This window comes from Lepidochelys olivacea (genome assembly GCF_965140295.1).
Source record: "Lepidochelys olivacea isolate rLepOli2 genome assembly, chromosome: 8".
Classification (NCBI taxonomy): domain Eukaryota; kingdom Metazoa; phylum Chordata; order Testudines; family Cheloniidae; genus Lepidochelys; species Lepidochelys olivacea.
In genome coordinates, this window is record NC_140418.1 from 32829740 (window position 1) to 32849568 (window position 19829).

General features: G+C 45.2%; 1 protein-coding gene across 3 annotated transcripts in view; it reads left to right on the forward strand.

Annotated features, from left to right (window-relative positions):
* RANBP17 (RAN binding protein 17) overlaps window positions 1-19829 on the forward strand; it is a 268639-nt gene that overhangs the window by 202892 nt on the left and 45918 nt on the right. For all 3 annotated transcript variants that reach the window (XM_084636664.1, XM_084636665.1, XM_084636666.1), the window contains 2 exons: window positions 15822-16036; window positions 17323-17461. In XM_084636664.1, the coding sequence (XP_084492790.1) occupies window positions 15822-16036; window positions 17323-17461 (354 nt within the window). The remainder of the gene's footprint in view (window positions 1-15821; window positions 16037-17322; window positions 17462-19829) is intronic.

The following is a 19829-nucleotide window of genomic DNA, read 5'->3' on the forward strand; positions in this document are numbered from 1 at the left end:
GGAACCTTCCCTGTTGGGAAACGGAACGTCTTTTGCTTGCTCCTCAGCTATCTGCTTTCTATTCTTTCCTAAAGCCCCCTGGCCCGGATTTTTCTTTCTTTTTGCACCTGCCTTAGTGTGTGTGTGTCCCCCCCGCCCCCCCCCCCCCCCCGACTGGGCCAGATGCTTTTTTTGTTTTCTTTTCATCTTTTGTGGGTTTTTTCCCATCTACGTGTTTCGGCCCTTAGCTCGCCAGCACCCGCCCCCCCCACGCCTGCTTTCGGGCGCAGCTATTTGCCTCAGCTGAACCCCCCGGAGGAGCGGGGGGAAGATTGCCGATTTTGCTATCCGGAGGGGGGAGTGGAAACCCCCAGACCCAGCCGTTTTGCTGTCTGTTTGGAATTCCTTTCTTATCTCGGCCTGCTGGAAGCCTTGGTACACAGCCAACAAGCTGGAGAAGAAATCACCCAGGGAAACTACAAATCATCGTGAAGGGGACCGTAAGACTGAGTAGTTTTTTGAATTATACTCTTGTGGGGGGGAGTTTGACTGTGTTTTAATTGCGTATGTGGTGACACAGGGGGTGTGGCATGGAGCTGCCCCCCGATCCATCGGTGCCCCTAACCCCCCCACCATTACTACAACTGTCACGCCCCCCCCGCCGTCCGTCCCTGCTGGCAACCTGCCATCTGCCTTCGGATCCAGCTGTTTGCTTTGAACTTTGCCTTTCGGACCGGACATAACAGCCGACCAAACGAGACTCTTTGGACAAACATGCATGGGTCTACACACACCCCTCTCGGACTGCTTATCCCACAGCTTGCCCCTATCACCGGACCCCGATTTCTGTTATTCCCCCCCTCCCAGTCCAACCCATTTGGCATTTCCCCCCCACCCCACCTGCAGCCCAGCAGGAAGGAGCGGTTAATTTGCTTCCCCCTCCTCCTTCTGGTGTCTCCCCGTCTCTCCCTGCTCACAATGGCGGGGAATGAGAGGGGCGAGGCCCCTCTAACAATATCAGCTGTCCCTCCCACCCTGCCCGACACCCAAGGCCCCCCCCACCACTATTGTTAAAATACTTGCCACCCCCCCCCCGCTGGGGCACCGGCAGCAGGAGGCACCGGGGTGATTACTGCCGCTGCTGCACCCACCGCCCCCCCAGATTCTAGGAAACGCCCCCCCCCCAGCTGGCCGGAAAGGCCAGGGCGGGAAGAAAGGAAAGGGCCCCGCTAAAACCACTAGGCCTTCCATGGCAGGGGCTGCCCCCACAGCTGTGGCCTCGTCATCGACTGTGGTGCCCCTCCCTGCTTTTCCCTCCACCAGCTCTGCAAATGTCCCTCCTCTGGCCCCCAGGACGTATGCCCGGGCGGTGACGGGCTCCCCCCTGCCTGCCGCCTCGTCATCTCGCCCCCCCCCCCCGCCTCCACCACCATCACCAGCGGCCGGGGCCCTTTCCCCATCTTGACGAGGAGGCACTGGTGCCCACCCTCCGTCACGTCCTTTCGTTCCACCGGCAAGTGCAGCTTCTACCGCCGGCGGGGGCGCGTGACGGAGAGGCGCTCCAGGGGTCTTTCCTAGTCCTCTACCAGGGAGCCCGCTATCGGGTCTTTTACTCCACCGGAGAGGCCCGGTGCTACCTCTGCCGCTCAGCGGGGCATGTCCGCAGAGACTGCCCTTTGGTCCGGGGGGGAGGGGCACCCGAGACCCGGCAGGACATCGGCCCCGTCATTGCCGACGCCCCTGGCTGCCCAGCACCTGAAACCAACCCTCCTCCTACTCGACCCATCGCTGCTCCCGTCCGGGCCCAAGAGATACCTTCCCGACAACGCCCAGGCGAACAAGGGAGTTCCACCCTTGCTATTACCAATCCAGCAGAGCCTATGGAGGAGGGTGTGGCAAGGATATTACCGGGTACAGGAGAGGGCCCGCCCCAAGGAGAACCCCCCGCCCCTCATGCTGCCTCACCGCTACCCCTCCGAACTCCTGAACCATCGCCTCTGCCCCCCGACACGACCCCTGCTAACCAACCCCCAGGCGACACTATGGAGGGCTGGACCCTAGTCCAGGGGAAGCGAGGCAAGTGGAAGGCTCGAGCTCCGCTGCATCCATCCGAAGCGGAAGCCCCCCGGAAGACCAGGAAAGGAGGCACTGATATTGAGCCTCCCGCTACGGCCACGAGTGAGATCCATCCGCTGGTGTCAGGAGGGGAAGATGGACTGGCATTGGAGGGCAGAATCCCCCCTCCACGGGAGACCCTCCACTCCGAGACTCCTGAGGACGCCCCTTCTGCCCGGATACCACCCGAACCCCACGCGAACCCCGAGGCGACCGTTGAGGCGGGCCCTAGAGGAGAGGCCCGCGGGGTAGCAGGAGTTGGCCTCTCCCCCGTGTACGCGGAGATTGAGGCCCTAGATTTGACCCCGGTCACCCAGGGAGAGGATGATCTACTGCCGGCTGGCCTCGAGCTGGGCAACCTCACCCCAGCCCCCCTTTCCACATGCTCCCTCCCCCTAATTGCCTTCCCGGGCGAGCACCCTGCAGAAGGTGGTTCACCACCTGATGCCATGGCCGCCAAGACCACCACGGAGCCAGCGCCTAGCTGGGGAGTGGGGGGGACAGGGTATACTTTAGCCACTTCACGACTTGGCAAGCTGGAGTGGCGACCCTGTTCTCCCCCAACCTATGGCCCGAGGTGCTAGGGGTCACTGAGGCCGTGCCGGGCCACCTCCTGCACCTTCGAGTCCGTATGGAGGGGCTCGTGGTCAATCTTGTTAACATCTATGCCCCGCAAATGAGCCCAAAGCGGCCACAATTCTATCAGCGGGTGTCCGACTTTCTCGGCACCCTAGATTCGCACGAGTGCCTGGTCCTGGGAGGGGACTTTAACACCACCCTCGAGGAACAGGACCGCTCGGGGGCCGAGCCGAGCCCGGCCGCCGTGAACATTCTCCGGGGAATAGTTGAACATCACTCCCTAGTGGACGTCTGGCGTGACCATCACCCAGATGACACTTCCGTGTTCACTTTTGTCCGGGTGGAGGCCCCTCGATCACACCACTCTCGGTTGGACCGTATTTACTTATCCCATTTCCATCTTTCACAGGCCCACTCCTCCGCCATTCGGCTGGCCCCATTCTCCGACCATCATTTAGTCACCATAACGGTCTCCCTCCGTGCAGAGAGACTGGGGCCGGCCTATTGGCACTTTAACAACAGCTTGTTGGAGGACGAGAGCTTCGTGACGTCCTTCCGGGAGTTTTGGCTGGCCTGGCGAGAGCAGTGGCGTGCCTTTCCCTCGGTGCGGCGATGGTGGGATCTCGGGAAGGTGCGCGCCAAGCTCTTCTGCCATGACTACACTCAGGGCACCAGCCGACGGCGAAATGCGGCGATAGAGCAGTTGGAACGGGAGGTCTTAGAGATGGAGAGGCGCCTGGCTGCCAACCCCGAGGACCCGTCCCTCTGCGGAGCATGCCGGGAGAAGCGGGAGGAGCTCCGGGCCCTCGAGGACCACCGGGCCCGAGATGCCTTCGTTCGGTCCCGCATCCACCTCCTTCGGGAGATGGACCGCGGCTCCCGCTTCTTCTGTGCCCTGGAGAAAATGAGGGGGGCCAAGAAACACATCACCTGCCTTCTTGCGGAAGACGGCACCCCCCTCACGGATCCGGAGGAGATGTGTGGGAGGGCCCGTGACTTCTACACAAGTCTTTTCTCCCCGGATCCGACCGATCCTGGCGCTTGCGGGGTGCTCTGGGAGGAACTCCCCACGGTCAGCGTGGGCGACCGAGACCGACTAGAGCTGCCTCTCACCCTGGCCGAGTTCTCGGAAGCCCTCCGTTGCATGCCCACCAATAAATCTCCGGGCATGGACGGGCTGACCGTGGAGTTTTACCGCGCGTTCTGGGACATCCTCGGCCGAGACCTAGTCACTGTCTGGGCTGAGTCCTTGCAGAGCGGGGTCCTCCCTCTGTCGTGCAGACGAACAGTGCTCGCCTTGCTGCCGAAGAAGGGGGACCTCCACGATTTACGAAACTGGCGTCCCGTCTCACTCCTTAGCACGGATTACAAAATCGTAGCGAAAGCAATTTCCTTGCGGCTAGGGTCCGTGATGGCGGACGTGATCCACCCAGACCAGACCTATACTGTCCCAGGTCGCAGCATTTTTGACAACCACTTTCTAGTCCGAGACCTTTTGGAACTCGGGCGGAGAGATGGTCTGTCGTTCGCTCTCCTGTCTCTTGATCAGGAGAAGGCGTTCGATAGAGTAGACCATTGGTACCTCCTGAGCACTCTGCAGGCGTTTGGATTTGGACCTCAGTTTGTGAGTTTTCTCCGGGTGCTGTATGCCTCCGTGGAGTGTTTGGTTAGGCTCAACTGGACCCTGACTGAACCGGTCAGCTTCGGGCGACGAGTGCGGCAGGGGTGCCCCCTCTCGGGCCAGTTGTACGCTCTGGCGATCGAGCCTTTCCTCTGTCTCCTCCGCAGGAGGATGACGGGGTTGGTGCTGCGGGAGCCAGAGCTGCGGCTGGTCCTGTTGGCGTACGCCGATGACGTACTCCTCGTGGTCCAGGACCCGGGCGACTTGGCGCGAGTGGAGGCTTGCCAGGCCATCTACTCGGCAGCCTTCTCCGCCTGAATCAACTGGGTCAAGAGCTCTGGCTTGGCGGTGGGGGACTGGCGGCAGGTAAGCTCCCTCCCACCCGCACTTCAGACCATCCGGTGGAGTGCGGGTCCACTGCACTATCTCGGCGTTTACCTTTCCGCCACGCACCCTTCCTCGCCGGAGAACGGCAAAATTTAGAGGGCGGCGTGATTGAGCGGATCCGGAAATGGACGAGGCTACTCCGATGTCTCTCCCTCCGAGGGAGAGCACTGGTGCTTAATCAACTAGTCCTGTCCACGCTCTGGTACCGGCTCAACACCCGGTTTCCTGACCCACCTCCGGAGATTGATTCTAGAGTTCTTTTGGTCAGGAATGCACTGGGCCCCTGTTGGAGTTCTTCATTTACCCCTGAAGGAAGGAGGGCAGGGCCTGAAGTGTCTGTACACTCAGGTCCGCATTTTCCGCCTCCAGGCCCTGCAGAAGCTCTTTTATAGTGCAAGTAGTTTGGCGTGGAACAGACTGGCGCACACCTTCCTGCGCCCCTTCCAGGGGCTCCGATATGACCGGCAGCTCTTTTATCTTTCTCCGAGGGGTTTTCCGCGAGACCTCTCCGGGCTGCCGGTCTTCTACCAAGACCTCCTCCAGACCTGGAAACTGTTTCTAACGGCCAGGTCCGTGGCGGCCACCGTGGGAGCAGATCTCCTCACAGAGCCCCTGCTACACAACCCCCAGCTCTGTGTGCAGGTGACGGAGTCCCGCTCGGTGCGCCAGAGGTTGGTCCTGGCGGAAGTCACGAGGGTCGGAGACCTCTTGGACTACGACCGGAGAGACTGGCTGATCCCCTGACGCTCGCTCAGCGCATGGGGCTCTCCAGCCTCCATACCCCCCGGCGCGTGCTTCAGGAGGTGAAGGCCGCCTTGACCCCCGCTGCTCGAGCTTATGTCAACCGAGCCTTGCGCAAGGGCGCACCCCGCCCATCCTCTACCCCAGGCCTGCCAGACCTTTCCATTGCGCCCCTACCATGCCGATCCCAACAAACCCCTCACCCTTTCACTGCAAGCTGGCTGCATGAACTGCAGCCAGTCAGTTTTCAAATCGCACCACGGAATTATTTATACACACTCACGCTTCACACCCTTCACGCCCACACCCTGGTGTCCCGCCCCGATACAAAGTGGCGGGACCTCCTGCCACCCTTGGAGGGTGAGCAACCTCGGTGGGCCAGCCTGTATTCCACCTTGGTCCCGAGGCCCATCGGGGACATCAGTTGGCGGCTCCTTCACGGAGCTGTGAGCACGGGCGTGTTTCTGACACGGTTTACCCCCATCCCGGATACTTGCCCTTTTTGTAATGTGAGGGAAACCCTGGCGCACGTATATTTAGAGTGTGCCAGATTGCAGCCCCTTTTCCGGCTCCTCACAAATATTCTATTGCGCTTTTGGCTTCATTTCTCCCCTCACCTTTTTATCTATACACTCCCCATCCGTGGCCTTTGAGGAGCGGTGGGCGCTGTCCGGGGTTCTCTGCTCGGTGATCCCGTCCGGTTCCCTCCGTCTGACCCTTTAATTGAGGGGAAGAGCGAGAGACGCCAGCCCCAGCCGTTGCCGCTGTGGATACCATCATTATTGTTATCTAGGAGGGGTCCTATAATACATGGGTGTCTACCCCCCCACCCCTAAACCGCCCACCCCGCAGCCGTGCCCATCTTGCCGGGCACTCTCAGGAGAGGGATAATCGGTGACACTGGGCGCGGCACTAGGTAACTCGAGGGAGTGGAAGACCATGAGTGTCGAGGAAGCCCCCCCGCTCTGGACCCAGGCTAGCCTGAACACTTCTCCCTCCTGAAAGCTGCTGTGTTATACCTTCTGTTTGCATTGTTTCGTTGCATAGTTTGTTTTGTTTCCTTTGGTAATTCTTGTAAGTGTTACAAATAAACTTCTTTTTGTTTAAAAAAAAACCTTCCCTGTTCCGTTACCCAATGAAAAGGGATCTACTTAACCTGGGGCTAATATATTTGCCTTCTATTACTCTCCTGTAGCCACCCAGCCTGACCCTGTAACACCGTATAATAATCATCTCATTTCTTTTTTCCTAGTTAATAAATTCTTAGTTTACTATATATAATTGGCTTCAAGCATTGTCTTTCGTGTGAGCTCTAAGGTACAAATTGACTTGGGATAAGTGACTGGTCTCTTGGGACTGGGAGGAACTTGAATATTTTGTGATCTTTGGTGTATAGCATCCAACTATCACTAAGTTCAGCTTGCCTGGGTGGCAAGATAGACCAGAATACCCAAGGGGACCCCATCGTAAGACTCTTTTAGTGTCAGGAGTTCACATTTGTTAGTGAGTTGGTGAAATCTAATTATAGAACACACCCCAGTTTGGGGTCTCTGCCCTGCTTTTTGGCAGTCTGCTCTGAAGTTGGCGCTCACAGTTGTGAACCACTTCAGTCTGTGTGACAGTCAGTATTTTCAAATGCTATGGTAGGTAGCTTTCTGAAAGGCATTGTCCGTCTTTTTCCACCGTTGAAGAAAATGGTGTCATTGTGGGACTGTAATACGGTCCAGTAATATGGAACTGATGGGTCCACCGTTTGAGCTGATAGCAACATACTTGTTAGTTCTCCAGTCCCAGAAGACAGCCTTCTTGTTAGTTATAGCATGTGCTGACAAGTCAGTGAATTACAAGCCTTAATGGCAGATCCCACATACACCCAGTTCTTCAAAGACAAAGTAAATTTAACACCACATCCAAAATTTCTGTTAAAAGTGATATTTCAGTTTCACTTTAATCAGATTATTTACTTACCTGTATTTTTTCCCAAACCACACTTAGGTGCAAAAGAACAATGCCTTCGTGCTTGAGCTGTGAGAAGGTGTTTGGCATTTTAACCGGAAAGGACTAACCATTTTGTTCGTCACCTCAGCTCTTCGTATCTTATACTGAGCAAATGAAAGGACAATCAGTCTCAGCTCTGACCACTGCTAAGTGGATAATGATGAGTATTGCTATGGTTTATGGAACAGCTCAGACTGTGCCTCCAAAGTTATTACAGGCTCATTTGATGAGAGCTAAAGCAACATCACTAGCGTTTCTTAGAGATGTTTCTAAGGTAGATATCTGCAGAGCTGCAACATGATCCTAAGTAGAAACCTTTGCTAGACATTAGACTAAAATCACGGCCTCTGGGGTCAATGCAAACTTTGAGAAGACAGTGCTACGGTGTCTGAGTAAATAGGCTCTGAGCCCCATCTCCTCAGTGAATGGCCTGTGAGTCACCTGAGTGGAATACATGTCTGCAGCCACTCGTAGAAGAAAAGACAGCTACCTGTGTTGTAACTGCTATTCTTCGAGATGTGGACACAGATATGTATTCCATGATCTACACTCTGTCCCCTGTGCACCTGGGGTTTGGTGCAAAGGAACTGAGGGGTGCACCACCATTATATAGCCGGGGGAGGAGCTATGAGGCAAAGGACATGATCATCACCCATGGGGTACTGCTTGCTGAATTTCTCCAGCTTTGGTGCGCTGGGCACACTCACACCTGAGTGAAATACATGTCTGCATGCACACATCTCAAAGAACAAAAGTTACAACATGGGTAAATGACTATTTTTTACTTTGCAGTATGTGTCTTCTAGCAACTTTTTACGTATTCTTTTCAGAAATGCAAACACCCTTTGGATGTTTGATCCAAAGCTACAGGTTGATAGGTCTGGAGTGACTGCATGTATCCAGAATATATTCCAGCAGTTCCAAAACATAATGGGCCCATAACAACTTCACCCTTGAGCACTGTTTAAACATTTATAAGTTGCACCATCTTTCCAGCTCAAGACATGCACAGAATTGAAATAGGTCTCTGACATCAGCTATCTATATTGAGATTCAATGTATATTTTGAAAGAAATGTTACTAAGTTTTTGTAATGCCACTTTATTTTAAGGAAAGACCATAAAAATCCTTTTTTTTTTTTTTTAAGAAGCAAAACTGATGTTTTTAAATTTGTGTTTATTGCACTTACAGATACATTCTGGGGCTGGAATTGGTATGTGTTCCATGGCTTCTTGTTAAAAGATACTTAGATGCAATTACACATTTGATTTGTAGTGTATTGAAGCAGTCAGCATATGCAGACTGCAGAAAGCACTTATTTAGGGAAGGAAAAAATGATTCCAAGTAAATCTTATTTCTAATAAACTCATCTCCCCCATTTTATTTTCAACTACATCAGTTAGTGTGCTGCCACAGTTTTTTCAACCTGTTCTCCACTAAATTTATGTGAGTGATTAACCAAAATAAAAAACAATTCAGCTCAGGAAAAGATAAAAACTGGTAAACTTTTAAGCCTCCTAAATACTATTAGCTATGCATTTAATTTAGATTTAATTGCTATGTGCTTCCTCTTGATGATCAAAGAGATAGATAGTTATGTTGTTGCTTTAAGCCCAGTTGACTCATTCTCCTTAGATCCCCGTGCAGACCTGCTGTCCATTTTTCCCTGCCTCAATCGACTTTTACCATCCTTTTTTTCCTTTTTGAAAAATCACCTCATCATTGATCACTCATCAGTTGGCATATGCCTTGTAACCCTTTCCCTCACCATCTACTCCATCTTTACTGGATCTCACCCTGTTCCATTCATAACTGATGGTAACTTTTCTCCACATTCTGAAAAAAACTTCACTTGCTAACTGCTGTCCCAAACACCTTTTATGGGGCACCTGGGAAGCCCAGTAAATTCTCAGTCCCCCAAGAGATTGTCAGCCCTTGCCAGGAGGAATCCGACATCTTCTTGGTCTTGCTAGACATGAGCTGTGCTATTCAAAGGAAAGGCATAAAGCAGTACCAGATTTAAGATAAGTAGTAGAGTTGAAGAGATTACTAGAACCCCCATCAGAACAGATACCTCCCCCTATTCCTGAAGATGCTATGATGGAGGATGAGACAAAGCCTCAATGTTTCTAGTTCTGTGACTTGTGTTATACAGGAAGTCAGACTAGATGATCACAGTGTCCTTTCTGGCCTTGGAATCTATGAATCTGCCATAAATAATATATTTTAAAATAGATTTGATTATTTCAAATAATTATGACAAGATTTCCAAGTACCATAGTATTTATTTGTCAAGCTTTTCCTGCAGTGCTCAAGACCAACCTCAGGGCAGACTATTAAGAACGAAAGCACGAACCCCAAATTGGTTGTGAGTTCTGCACTTAGATTTTACCAACCAATTATCAAGTGTAAACTCCGCAGGCACTATAATGATCTTAACATGGAGTCACAGATGGTATCCTTGGGTACTCCAATCTCCTTACCCCAGGTCAGTTGCACTTTAGATCTAATACCAAAGACAACGCTTGTAGCCAATCATATAATAAACTATGTAAAGATTTATTAGCTAGGAAAAGGAAATAAGAAAGTTATTTGCAAGGTTAAAGTAGGTAAACATATCTACACATGAATGAGTTCCAATCGTAAGTTTCAAAAAGTAATAGAAGCTGGTTACAGATGTTATTAGGGAGATGGATGTACGCAGCAACTCACAAACATTCAATAAAGTCTACTCACTAAAACACATTCTTATGATTCTAATACCTAGTTTAACAATACTAACACACTGGTGAGCCAGACTGGTTCCAGCTATATATCTGTCTGTGTTCAGGGAACTTTGGCATGAGCAGGCACCTTCTCTGCCAGCATCACAGTGTCCACGTTGTTTTGTAGTTTTTAATAACTGTCCATATAGTCCTTAGCAGCGTTGAAAGGGCTCCGGAAGACAATAGTGATCTTTTCAAAGCCTGATTGTGACAGAATGGGAAATCATTAACTTTTCTTTTCTTGTTTGAGTGATTGGGGTAATCTATATGTACAACACATCTTGAAGAACCACAGTTACTGTAGGATAAGTAACCCTTCTTTCTTCATTTTCATTTTTTGTCTCCTTTTGAAAATGTTGATAAAGTAGATGTGTGTTCTACTATGCAAAGAGAGACTGACATGTTTATAGGCATGTTTAAAAGCAGCCAAGGTTTTCCCAACATGTTTGAAAATGTTTGAATCATTCTGCAGGACGAAAACATACAGGTGAAGGTCTCTGGGTTGCAGTGAACCTTGCCAACACAAATTGGTATTTCTCTGATTTAGTTTGTTATAACGAGCAGTAAAGCCATTTCAAGAGACTAAAATAAATTGGCTTACAATCATCACTATTAAAATGCCACTATTTGCCACCAATCACAACACAGTGTCTGACATTTTAAGTGTAGGGAAATGCTCTGGAATCTCATATGTTGGCCAGTACTGACTTTTTATGGCAACAAGACTATGTTAAGAGCACTTTTAATTTATCTTTAAAAATGCAATGGAGGCACTCTATCTTAGAGTAACTAAACTATAGTCCATGTGTTTTTTATCGCTCAGTTGACCTTTCTTTTACATTTAGGGGTACACTTTTGAGTCATTGGAAGGGAGCAAGTGGTGTTCTCTGGAGGAATGAGCAAAGGGTTAGGAATCCAGAGCTCCGGGATTCTTATCCTAGCTCTGGCAGTGACTCACCGCATGGTCTTGGCTACTTCAGATCACCCTTCTGTCAGTTTCCCAATCTTTAAAATAGGGATAATACTACTTCAGGAGAGGAGAGAATTAATTAGTTCATGTCTGTACAGTCATTTGGATGTATAAAGCACTATATAAATTATTATTCGAGGATCTCTGGCTAACTGGAGTATCTAAATCCCTGTGCTGTCCTTTGAAGGATTACCCCCCCTTGTTAACATGTTTTGGTTTTTTCTAAACAAAAGTTGAGCCTCATATAGCAACATGATTTTATGAAGTGGAGCTTTAAGAAAAACACCATACAACACAAGACTAATGATATAATTGCAAAAATTGGCAACACAGATGCATACTTTATATAAATGTAGAAATAAACTTAGTTATAGTGTGATTTACATCAGTAGGTGAAATGAGGGATTACGTTAATACAGACTTTTTCTCGATTCCTCTCAAATAATGATATCCTCACACACAGAGACATATCTATATCCAGTTGGTAAAAATTCTGCTTTTAGAATTCTGACTGGCACCAAACTAACGACAGGAAAACTCCAGATTATGGCTCAGTTACACTGAGGATCCTCTTGATCTATAAATCAATTCAAAACCTCGGTCCAAGCTGTCTCTCTGTCTGGTCAACCCTGCAATGCACAAGCAGCAGCTGAGGTCATCCAATGCCAGTCCACTTTTACCTAAACGTGCTGCACTGGTGATTATTGTTACAACTCTTTGGTTTCCTCAGTCTGGAACTCCCTGATCAGAGCTGTCTGGCATGTGATTCTTTCCTTTTTTTAAATGCAGACACTGCATGTCTAAGAAAATGTGACCTTCCTCAGGCAATGAAAAACTATTGCCTCAGGCCTTGTGTCTCCTACAGTACCGTTACGTCAAGCAGGCATTTGCTGTCTGCAAATGCACTTTCACTCTTGTCTTATTTCTTAAATATGAATGACTTTTCTGAACATTCATTTGGGAGGACTGTACGCTTCTTTCCACTCACAACTTGCGTTTTAGGTGGATTGGCATGTTTATGGACTGCTATATGTACACAAACACATGCTGCATTCTGTATTCAGTATTCTATAAGAATTATGTGTTCAAGTAAAAAAGGGAGTGTGTTTGCAGATTTATGTATCTCTTCTCTCCACTTCACTCTAAGTGGAACACTCTCTGTAGTGTCCTATGTAATGGCAGACTGGTATATAGGGATATCTTACATATTGCAATGAAGAGTATGGTATAAACGCCTAAGGGTCTCACTTCCAGAGGTGCTGAGTATCTTCAATCCCCATTGTCTTTAACTGCAATTTTGGGTGCACGGCACTTCTGAAAGTCAGAACCTAAATAAATGGATACCTACCTTTAAGTCTGTTTACCAATTGCTGTGCTGTGAATGCCATGGCACCAGCGACTAAAATCTCCATTATAATACCTTTTCACTGACATGGGTATTGTGGCAAAGGCAGTCTAGTTTAAGCAGGCTTTGTGACAGAATGCAGTCACTGAAGTGGTGTAAAAAAAAACAACCCTACATTCATTTGGACTTGGCTTAGGCTCCTGCTTGAGAGGTAAACTCTCATTGTAGCACTCCACAGTTAGTGTGGCAAAAGATACTGTGTTGTATCCCTTGCAGCCAGTATGACTGAATGATAAAAATCCTCAAGGATACAAATAATTTAAAAAATTACTGTCAGAGGGGAAAATTGACAGGATTTGTGGACAGCGGAGTCCACCGTTCTTAGCAATATACGGTCACTGAATTTCACTTTTAGTTCTGTATATACAAGTCTAGTTCTTAGAGCTTGTCTACATAGGGACATCCAGGAAAGTTAATCCAAATTAATTAAAGGTGTGAATTTGAACTACATTAGTTAAACTGCATTAAATCCCTGTGTGAATGCTATTACTCAGAATTGAAGTGGCCTTAATTCTCTTTAGCTTAATTCACTTTGGAATTCATTTTAACTATCCCCTTCAGAATCACACCTTTTGTTAATTCAGATTAACCTTCCTGGATGTCCCTGTGTAGATAAACCCTAAATCTCCTTGTTATATGTTCTTAGGTTCCCAGCTGAAGAAGAACTGTGTTCTAGTGCATTTGGGGAGCATCTGTTCCTTTGTTTTGTGGTTTCTTTACGTTTTTGTAACACCTTTACCTCTCTGTTATAGGAGACTGACATAAAAATAATACTTTCAATATGCCGTTTTTATTTATCTACATTCTGTCATGATATACTTTGATATAAGTTTTTAATTTTGCTTCAGCTTTCAGCTGTTCTAGCAGTTACTGCACAGGGTCAGCGTTGAGGTTAGCCACAGTAGCACAAAACAATTTCCTGTTTTCAGAGCCCAGGTAACATTTGGATGAGGATTAAATTTTACCACATTTTCTAGTAGCCAGAGACAATTATTTCTAATGAGCTTTAAATTGCTTCTAGAACATGTATTTCAAAACATAGTGTAGTAATCCATTCAGCCCTAGCAACTTAATAAAATAACATTTCTTTTTAAATTTTTGGTTAAATTGTTCCTTGCTGTATTAGTAGTATTAGATTTTCAATCTACTGCCCAATTTAAAAATTGATTGTTTTTTATGCTTGGGTACTATTTTTCTATTTCCTTCTTTTGTAGCTTAGTATTGGCATTTACAGCGACACCTGTTGGTGGAGGAGAATGCTAAAATATACTGTTATCCATTGTAGACTCTCACAAATGCCAACATCCAGTTTTGGTCTCTGAAAACTTTAGGTACCCAATTTTTGAACATCTTGGCCTTGAACATATTGGTTACAACGCTTGGAGAGTCTTTACTCACGTTTCCTTGCTGGTGCAACTTGTGGAATGTACCCTCCCCTTTCTCTTCTTTTCACTATAATAGTCCAATTTTACTTTACGTGGTGTTGTTGTAACCATGTGGGTCCCAGAATATTCGAGAAACAAGACCTGAAGAAGAGTTCTGGGAAATTTGAAAACTTGTCTCTCTCTCTCCAACAGAAGATGGTCCAATAAAAGATGTTATCTCACCCACCTTGTCTCTTCAGTTTTACTTAAGCATCCAGGAGACTTATTTGCCTCCTTTTCAGTTGAATAGAAAATGCCCAAGAATACTAGTATGAAATGATACCATGTCTGTGTCTGTCTGATATTTGCAATGTGCCAAACCACCAATGTGAAAGTTTGGGTTGTTTTGTTATCTGTTTTACCATTCCAATCCAGATTTTAAAACAACAGTTTATCTTTTGTGGGTTTAACGTATGCACATATATTTTCACACCACCAATAGATTTTAAGGGTTACATCCTACCACTTGTTTGGTTTAAGTACCCAACTGCAGATGCAGATCATGTGAAAGCCTCCTTAAAATCAGGCCTTGTTATGAATGAAATAACATTAAGTACTGTCCCTTGTATTGCTGGTTTATGTATTTATTTCTGAAGGATTACTTCAAGTGAGTGGAAGAACAGTAACAGAAAATCAGTACTAAGCTTACATCTCACTCTTTAGCAGCTACCCTGCTATGAGAAGAATATGGTCCAGTGAGGAGGGTGCTTAAAATAGAATAAGAGTGCTTTATTCCAAATTAACTTAATCCGTATGGACACTCTTATTCCAGAGTAAGAGCATTCACGCCTATTGGTAATCAGGATTAGCTATTTGGGAATAACTCCCAGTATAGATGTAATCCATGCCTGCTGGGTGTGGTGCTCTGTCCCCCTCTAGTGGCACCTAGATCACCTAGAGATTGATGAGTCTGCTATAGCCTTGGCTAAGAGCCATCTGGTTTTAGCTTATGCAGTAGAGGCTTACACATGTGATTTAGCTCCAGAGGTCCCAGGTTCGATTCTGCCTGCCAACACTGATGTTACATAGACAAGCCATAACAGTCACAGTGCTTCAATTAATAGGAATAATACCTCCCTTCTTACAGGGGCATTGTGAGGATCAACACAATAGTGACTGAGGTGCTCTGATACTATGAAAATGGAGGTCATATAGGTACCTGGATAGACAAATAGAGAGCATTAGAAGAGCTCTTCTGAGTTATTGCACAACAGAACCAAAAATCACTATTGCTTCATACTAGCAACACCAAATATTTACTGTTCTGTAATATTTTTACATTAGAAATACTGAGATTATCTGAGTGATTCACATCTGTGGACTGGTAAAATAGTTGGTTTTGTAATGGACATATCTGTGGTGTGAGTGGTATGTTTAATGTGCGTGTACATAAACAACCATCCCAAGAGGCCACCATGGTAATGGATCAAAACCAGGCTAAGTTACAGTATGGAAAACTATCAGTTAAGGCCCTGATTCTGCAGTCAGATCTACCATGTGGGAACCACCCTGAAGGCTCTGTGTCTGTGCCTTGGTTGAAAAGTCTGTGCTAATTGAGGATGTTGGCCTACGTCGGTAACTGAGAATCCATAGGTTATGTTTTTACTTCTTACACTCTTAATTACTCAGCAGCTTTTTAAATGTATACATGCTATGTATTTAAAACTTTGCAATTGTTTTTTTACTATAATTACAAAAGAAAGATCCTATCCAGGTAGGCAATAATAAAAATAAAGACAAAAAGTGATAAAAGAGTGAAATGAATGTTAAGTGACAGAGCTATCCAGATTTGCAACTGTTTATGTCAGTTTCTTTCTCTTCTTTTTTTTCTGAACAGGTAATCAGATCCTGTCTCTTGGGACTCTGTCAAAAGATCAGGTTTATCCACTGAAACTCAAGGGCATTTCCATCTGCTATTCTGCACTCAAATCTGCCTTATGTGGAAATTATGTCAGCTTTGGCGTCTTCAAGTTGTATGGGGACAACCACTTTGACAATGTACTCCAGGCCTTTGTCAAAATGCTGCTTTCAGTATCCCACAGTGACTTGCTTGTAAGCAATTATTCATCTTGGGAGTCTTTATGTGAATTATGAAATAATATCACCACAGGCTTCAAATTGTTATAATGAGACAGCAGGATCTAGAACAGCTCAAATGCAATTTATATTTTTAGTCCAGTTGCTTGAGTGTATTTATAGCCACATCTAGAATATTAGTATTTCCATGTATGATAGAATTGTCATAGCAGATTGTAACATTTCCAAAATATTCACAAAAACATGTCTGGGAAAGAGAGAAGCCAGTTTTGGCTTTTTATGTCCAGGAAAACCACATTGGGGTTCCCTGGATATAATTTAAAGCAGTATTTGGCCCTATATGATCTGTCAGCCTGGGATTAATCTGAATTTATATAACTCTTGTGGTGTGCTTTCTATAAAACAACATTAAAATATTAACCAAACTTTTTTTGAGATGGCTAGTCTCATACCAATGGAACTGTCACTTCTCAAAGACAACAAATCGAGTGCATGATCAGCTTTAGCTCGGATCATGGAACTTTCTTCAGAACATTTTCATTCGGAACTGCCATTTTCCACACTGAGGGATGAATCAGATAGTTAGAGGTGCTAAATACGCAGACTTTTGCCTTAGCCCTTTTGAAAAATTACCCCAGTCAAATACTGGTATATAGCTACATGATAGTGAGCCCATGCAGCCAAGTCTGACAGTCATGTCAGTAGTGAAGGTAATGCCCCTAATAACCCATTCTAAAGCCTTGATCCTGCAAATGGATCCAGACAGGCATATATTTATACCCACACAGAACCCAATTAAAGTCAGTGGGCACAAGGGTCCGTCTATGCGGGTCAAGTTGCAGAATCATTGCACAAAACTGTAATCTCTGTGGTGCATTCAGCCAACCTGGGTTTAGTCTCAAAAAGTCTTCTATGTAGCATGAGGAAGCACTAGCCACTGAACTGTCAAACTGTTCCCAGAACACTTGATCTGAATAATGTTTTATACCAATTTTACTGAGTTGCTAATGGGATGTAGCATAAAAAGGTTAATATGACTTCATTACCCAGGGATTTTTGTAAACTAAAACTGAGTTTATGTATTTGTATGGTAACCTACAATCAAAGATTTCCACCATAGACAGACTTTTTTGTAGAAAAAAGCTGTTAATTTAATAGATAATTGGGACTTATTACAGCATCATTCTGTGCATTTTTATAATCTTGTTAATATTTCAGCCAGCTTTGCATTTTTAATGCTATAATTTCTATTAGCCCATAGTATTTCTTACTTTCTATCAATGTTTTTTTTTCTTTTTCAGCAATATCGAAAACTAAGTCAGTCTTATTACCCACTCTTGGAATGTCTCACCCAGGATCATATGAGTTTCATTACCAGTTTAGAACCTCATGTGCTAATGTATATTCTTACCTCAATATCTGAAGGACTTACTGCACTAGGTAAGTGTTACTTATGATTTAGCTGAAATTGGAATGTGGGGAATATGTAGTCATTAGAGTGAGATTTAAAAAATGAACAACTCAGCACCCAACCACTCTCACTTAACCTTCTACAATAAGTGGCCCATTAGAACATTCATTTGCCGTGTAACAAATTATTGTCCAGAGACCATGGGAGACGGTGGGTGCTGAGCATTCTGATAATCTGATCACTTATTTTAGGTGTCTAAATGGGAGCTGAGCTCTTCTGAAAATCTGGCCAGTAGTGTATTGCATTAATATTTTAAAATGATCTTTCTACAAATTAGAAACTTTAAAAATAATAATGATGTGCTTCTAGTTGGGTTATCATTGAAGAAGTTTTACAGCAGTGAAATATAAAATGATATATTTGTCCCATAAGCCTCACAGTAGAGAATGTTAGTATATGACTCATTTTGCCTTTCAGAGATAAAATTTGTTAGCATATGGAATAGTAACCTCCGGCTGTTCACTTTTCATTTATCAGCATGACTGGTAGATGAGTAGAGATGGCTAAGCTAACCTTATCAATAAAAAAGAAAAATTAGGTTTTACATTATAAAGAATATTTATTGGCTGTACTTCACAGAGTAAACAAGCATCATATTTAGAATTATATTAAAAGTAGTCTGGTTGTAATTGATCTTCATTCATTAGCACTTTTTAACAGATTATTGTCCAGATGTTTGATTAAAACTGAAATTTGATTTCAATAGCTTAAATTCAGTCAAAATATGGGGGTAGAGTATAGAGCCTTAAAGAAAGATGTGTATGTTGCAGTTACATTTTCTAACTAGCCTAGAAAACAAGACCCTAAAATGATAGTCAGGAATGGCTCTCTTATTACTTTGTGGAAGGAGTTGTATTTAATGAATAGCCTGTAGGTATGATATTTGTTTATATAGACTTTCTAATAGCTAGAGTTGTTTACCTCTAAGGTCAGTCAAGCCCTGTAGTAATGAATGAGTACACTAGGCATCACAGAGCATTCCAGAACTTCACAAAACAGATTCCATGTTTCTCCTGTTAGAAAAAGCATGCTTAGTGGGGAAACGGACATTGAATAGATAAGCAACATTACTGAGGAGTCCTCAGATCATTTTATTATATACTACCAAAATGCCAAATAAACTATTTGTCCAAAAAATTTCACTCAGCTCTATTTAGTTTGACACCCACCCCACACCCAACTACTTTGACTGGGTCATATCCAAACCTTATTGTAACTTTGTGGTCCTGAAGCAATCTTTTCCACTAGTGTATTGACAATAATAGTTGCACAGATTCAATTTCTTGGCAGGTGAATTAATTTCTGTTCACTTTGAGTTGTATTGGACTCCTATCTACCATATTTAGTAAAATTCCAGTTATGTTTCCCATTTTTCTCTTGCATTCCCTAGCATTTCAAAAGAACATTTGACTCTACATAAATGTTAAGTAATGAGACATACCCTTTGATCTGAATGAACCTCACTTGCACATTAAAAGGAACTCACTTGTCTTTCCCTGAATTGTCAATCAGAAACAGAGCCTTTTTACAGTCCATGCCTGAGTGGTAAAGTGATTATTTAGCTATAATATCCTGTTTCTTAATAACATCAACATGTATCGAAAACTGATTTCTTGATGGAAGGTATCGATTCTGTCACATAAGCCATAAAATCAATTCATATATTCAGGTAGTTAACTTTACACAGTAAAATGAGTAATTTTCCTGTTCCTACAACGGGATGTCAACAAAAGCTGATCTTCCCTCAATAAGAGCAATTAGTGGCCATGATCCTAAGGGAGTTAAGTGCCCAAATCCCATTAAATTTCATTGGGATTTGGGTTCCTAACTCTCTTTGGCTTCTTTGAAAAATCCCAGCATATGGAGTAATACATGTTATTTGACAGTGAAGCAAACAATTATTTCATTTTTGTTCATGTTCCAACATAGCCTTCTGCCCTTTGAAAATGGACAATTTTGATATAAATTGGATCCCTCTCTTAGTGAAGCAAAGCATGCATGCTGCAAAAGCATCTTGAAGAATAGCAGTGTCAAGGCTGCAAGCAGTCTGATGGGGTAAAATGTATTGTAAACCATTAGAACGTATGAATCATCTTCAAAAATAATTACAAAAATGAAGTACCTCTTTTATTTAAAAAATTAAATCCCAGGAAATGACTTTTTCCCCCCTCCCTAGGAGAAATGTTTGTCTATATATTTTCATTTCTCTTAGTTCATGGAAGCTCAGCATTTGAGATTTGTACTGTAGCTCTAGCTGAAGAATAAAGAAGCCCCAAATCCTCATTTCTCAGCACTGTTCATTCTGTCCCTGAGTGGACACTCTGCATGCATCATGAT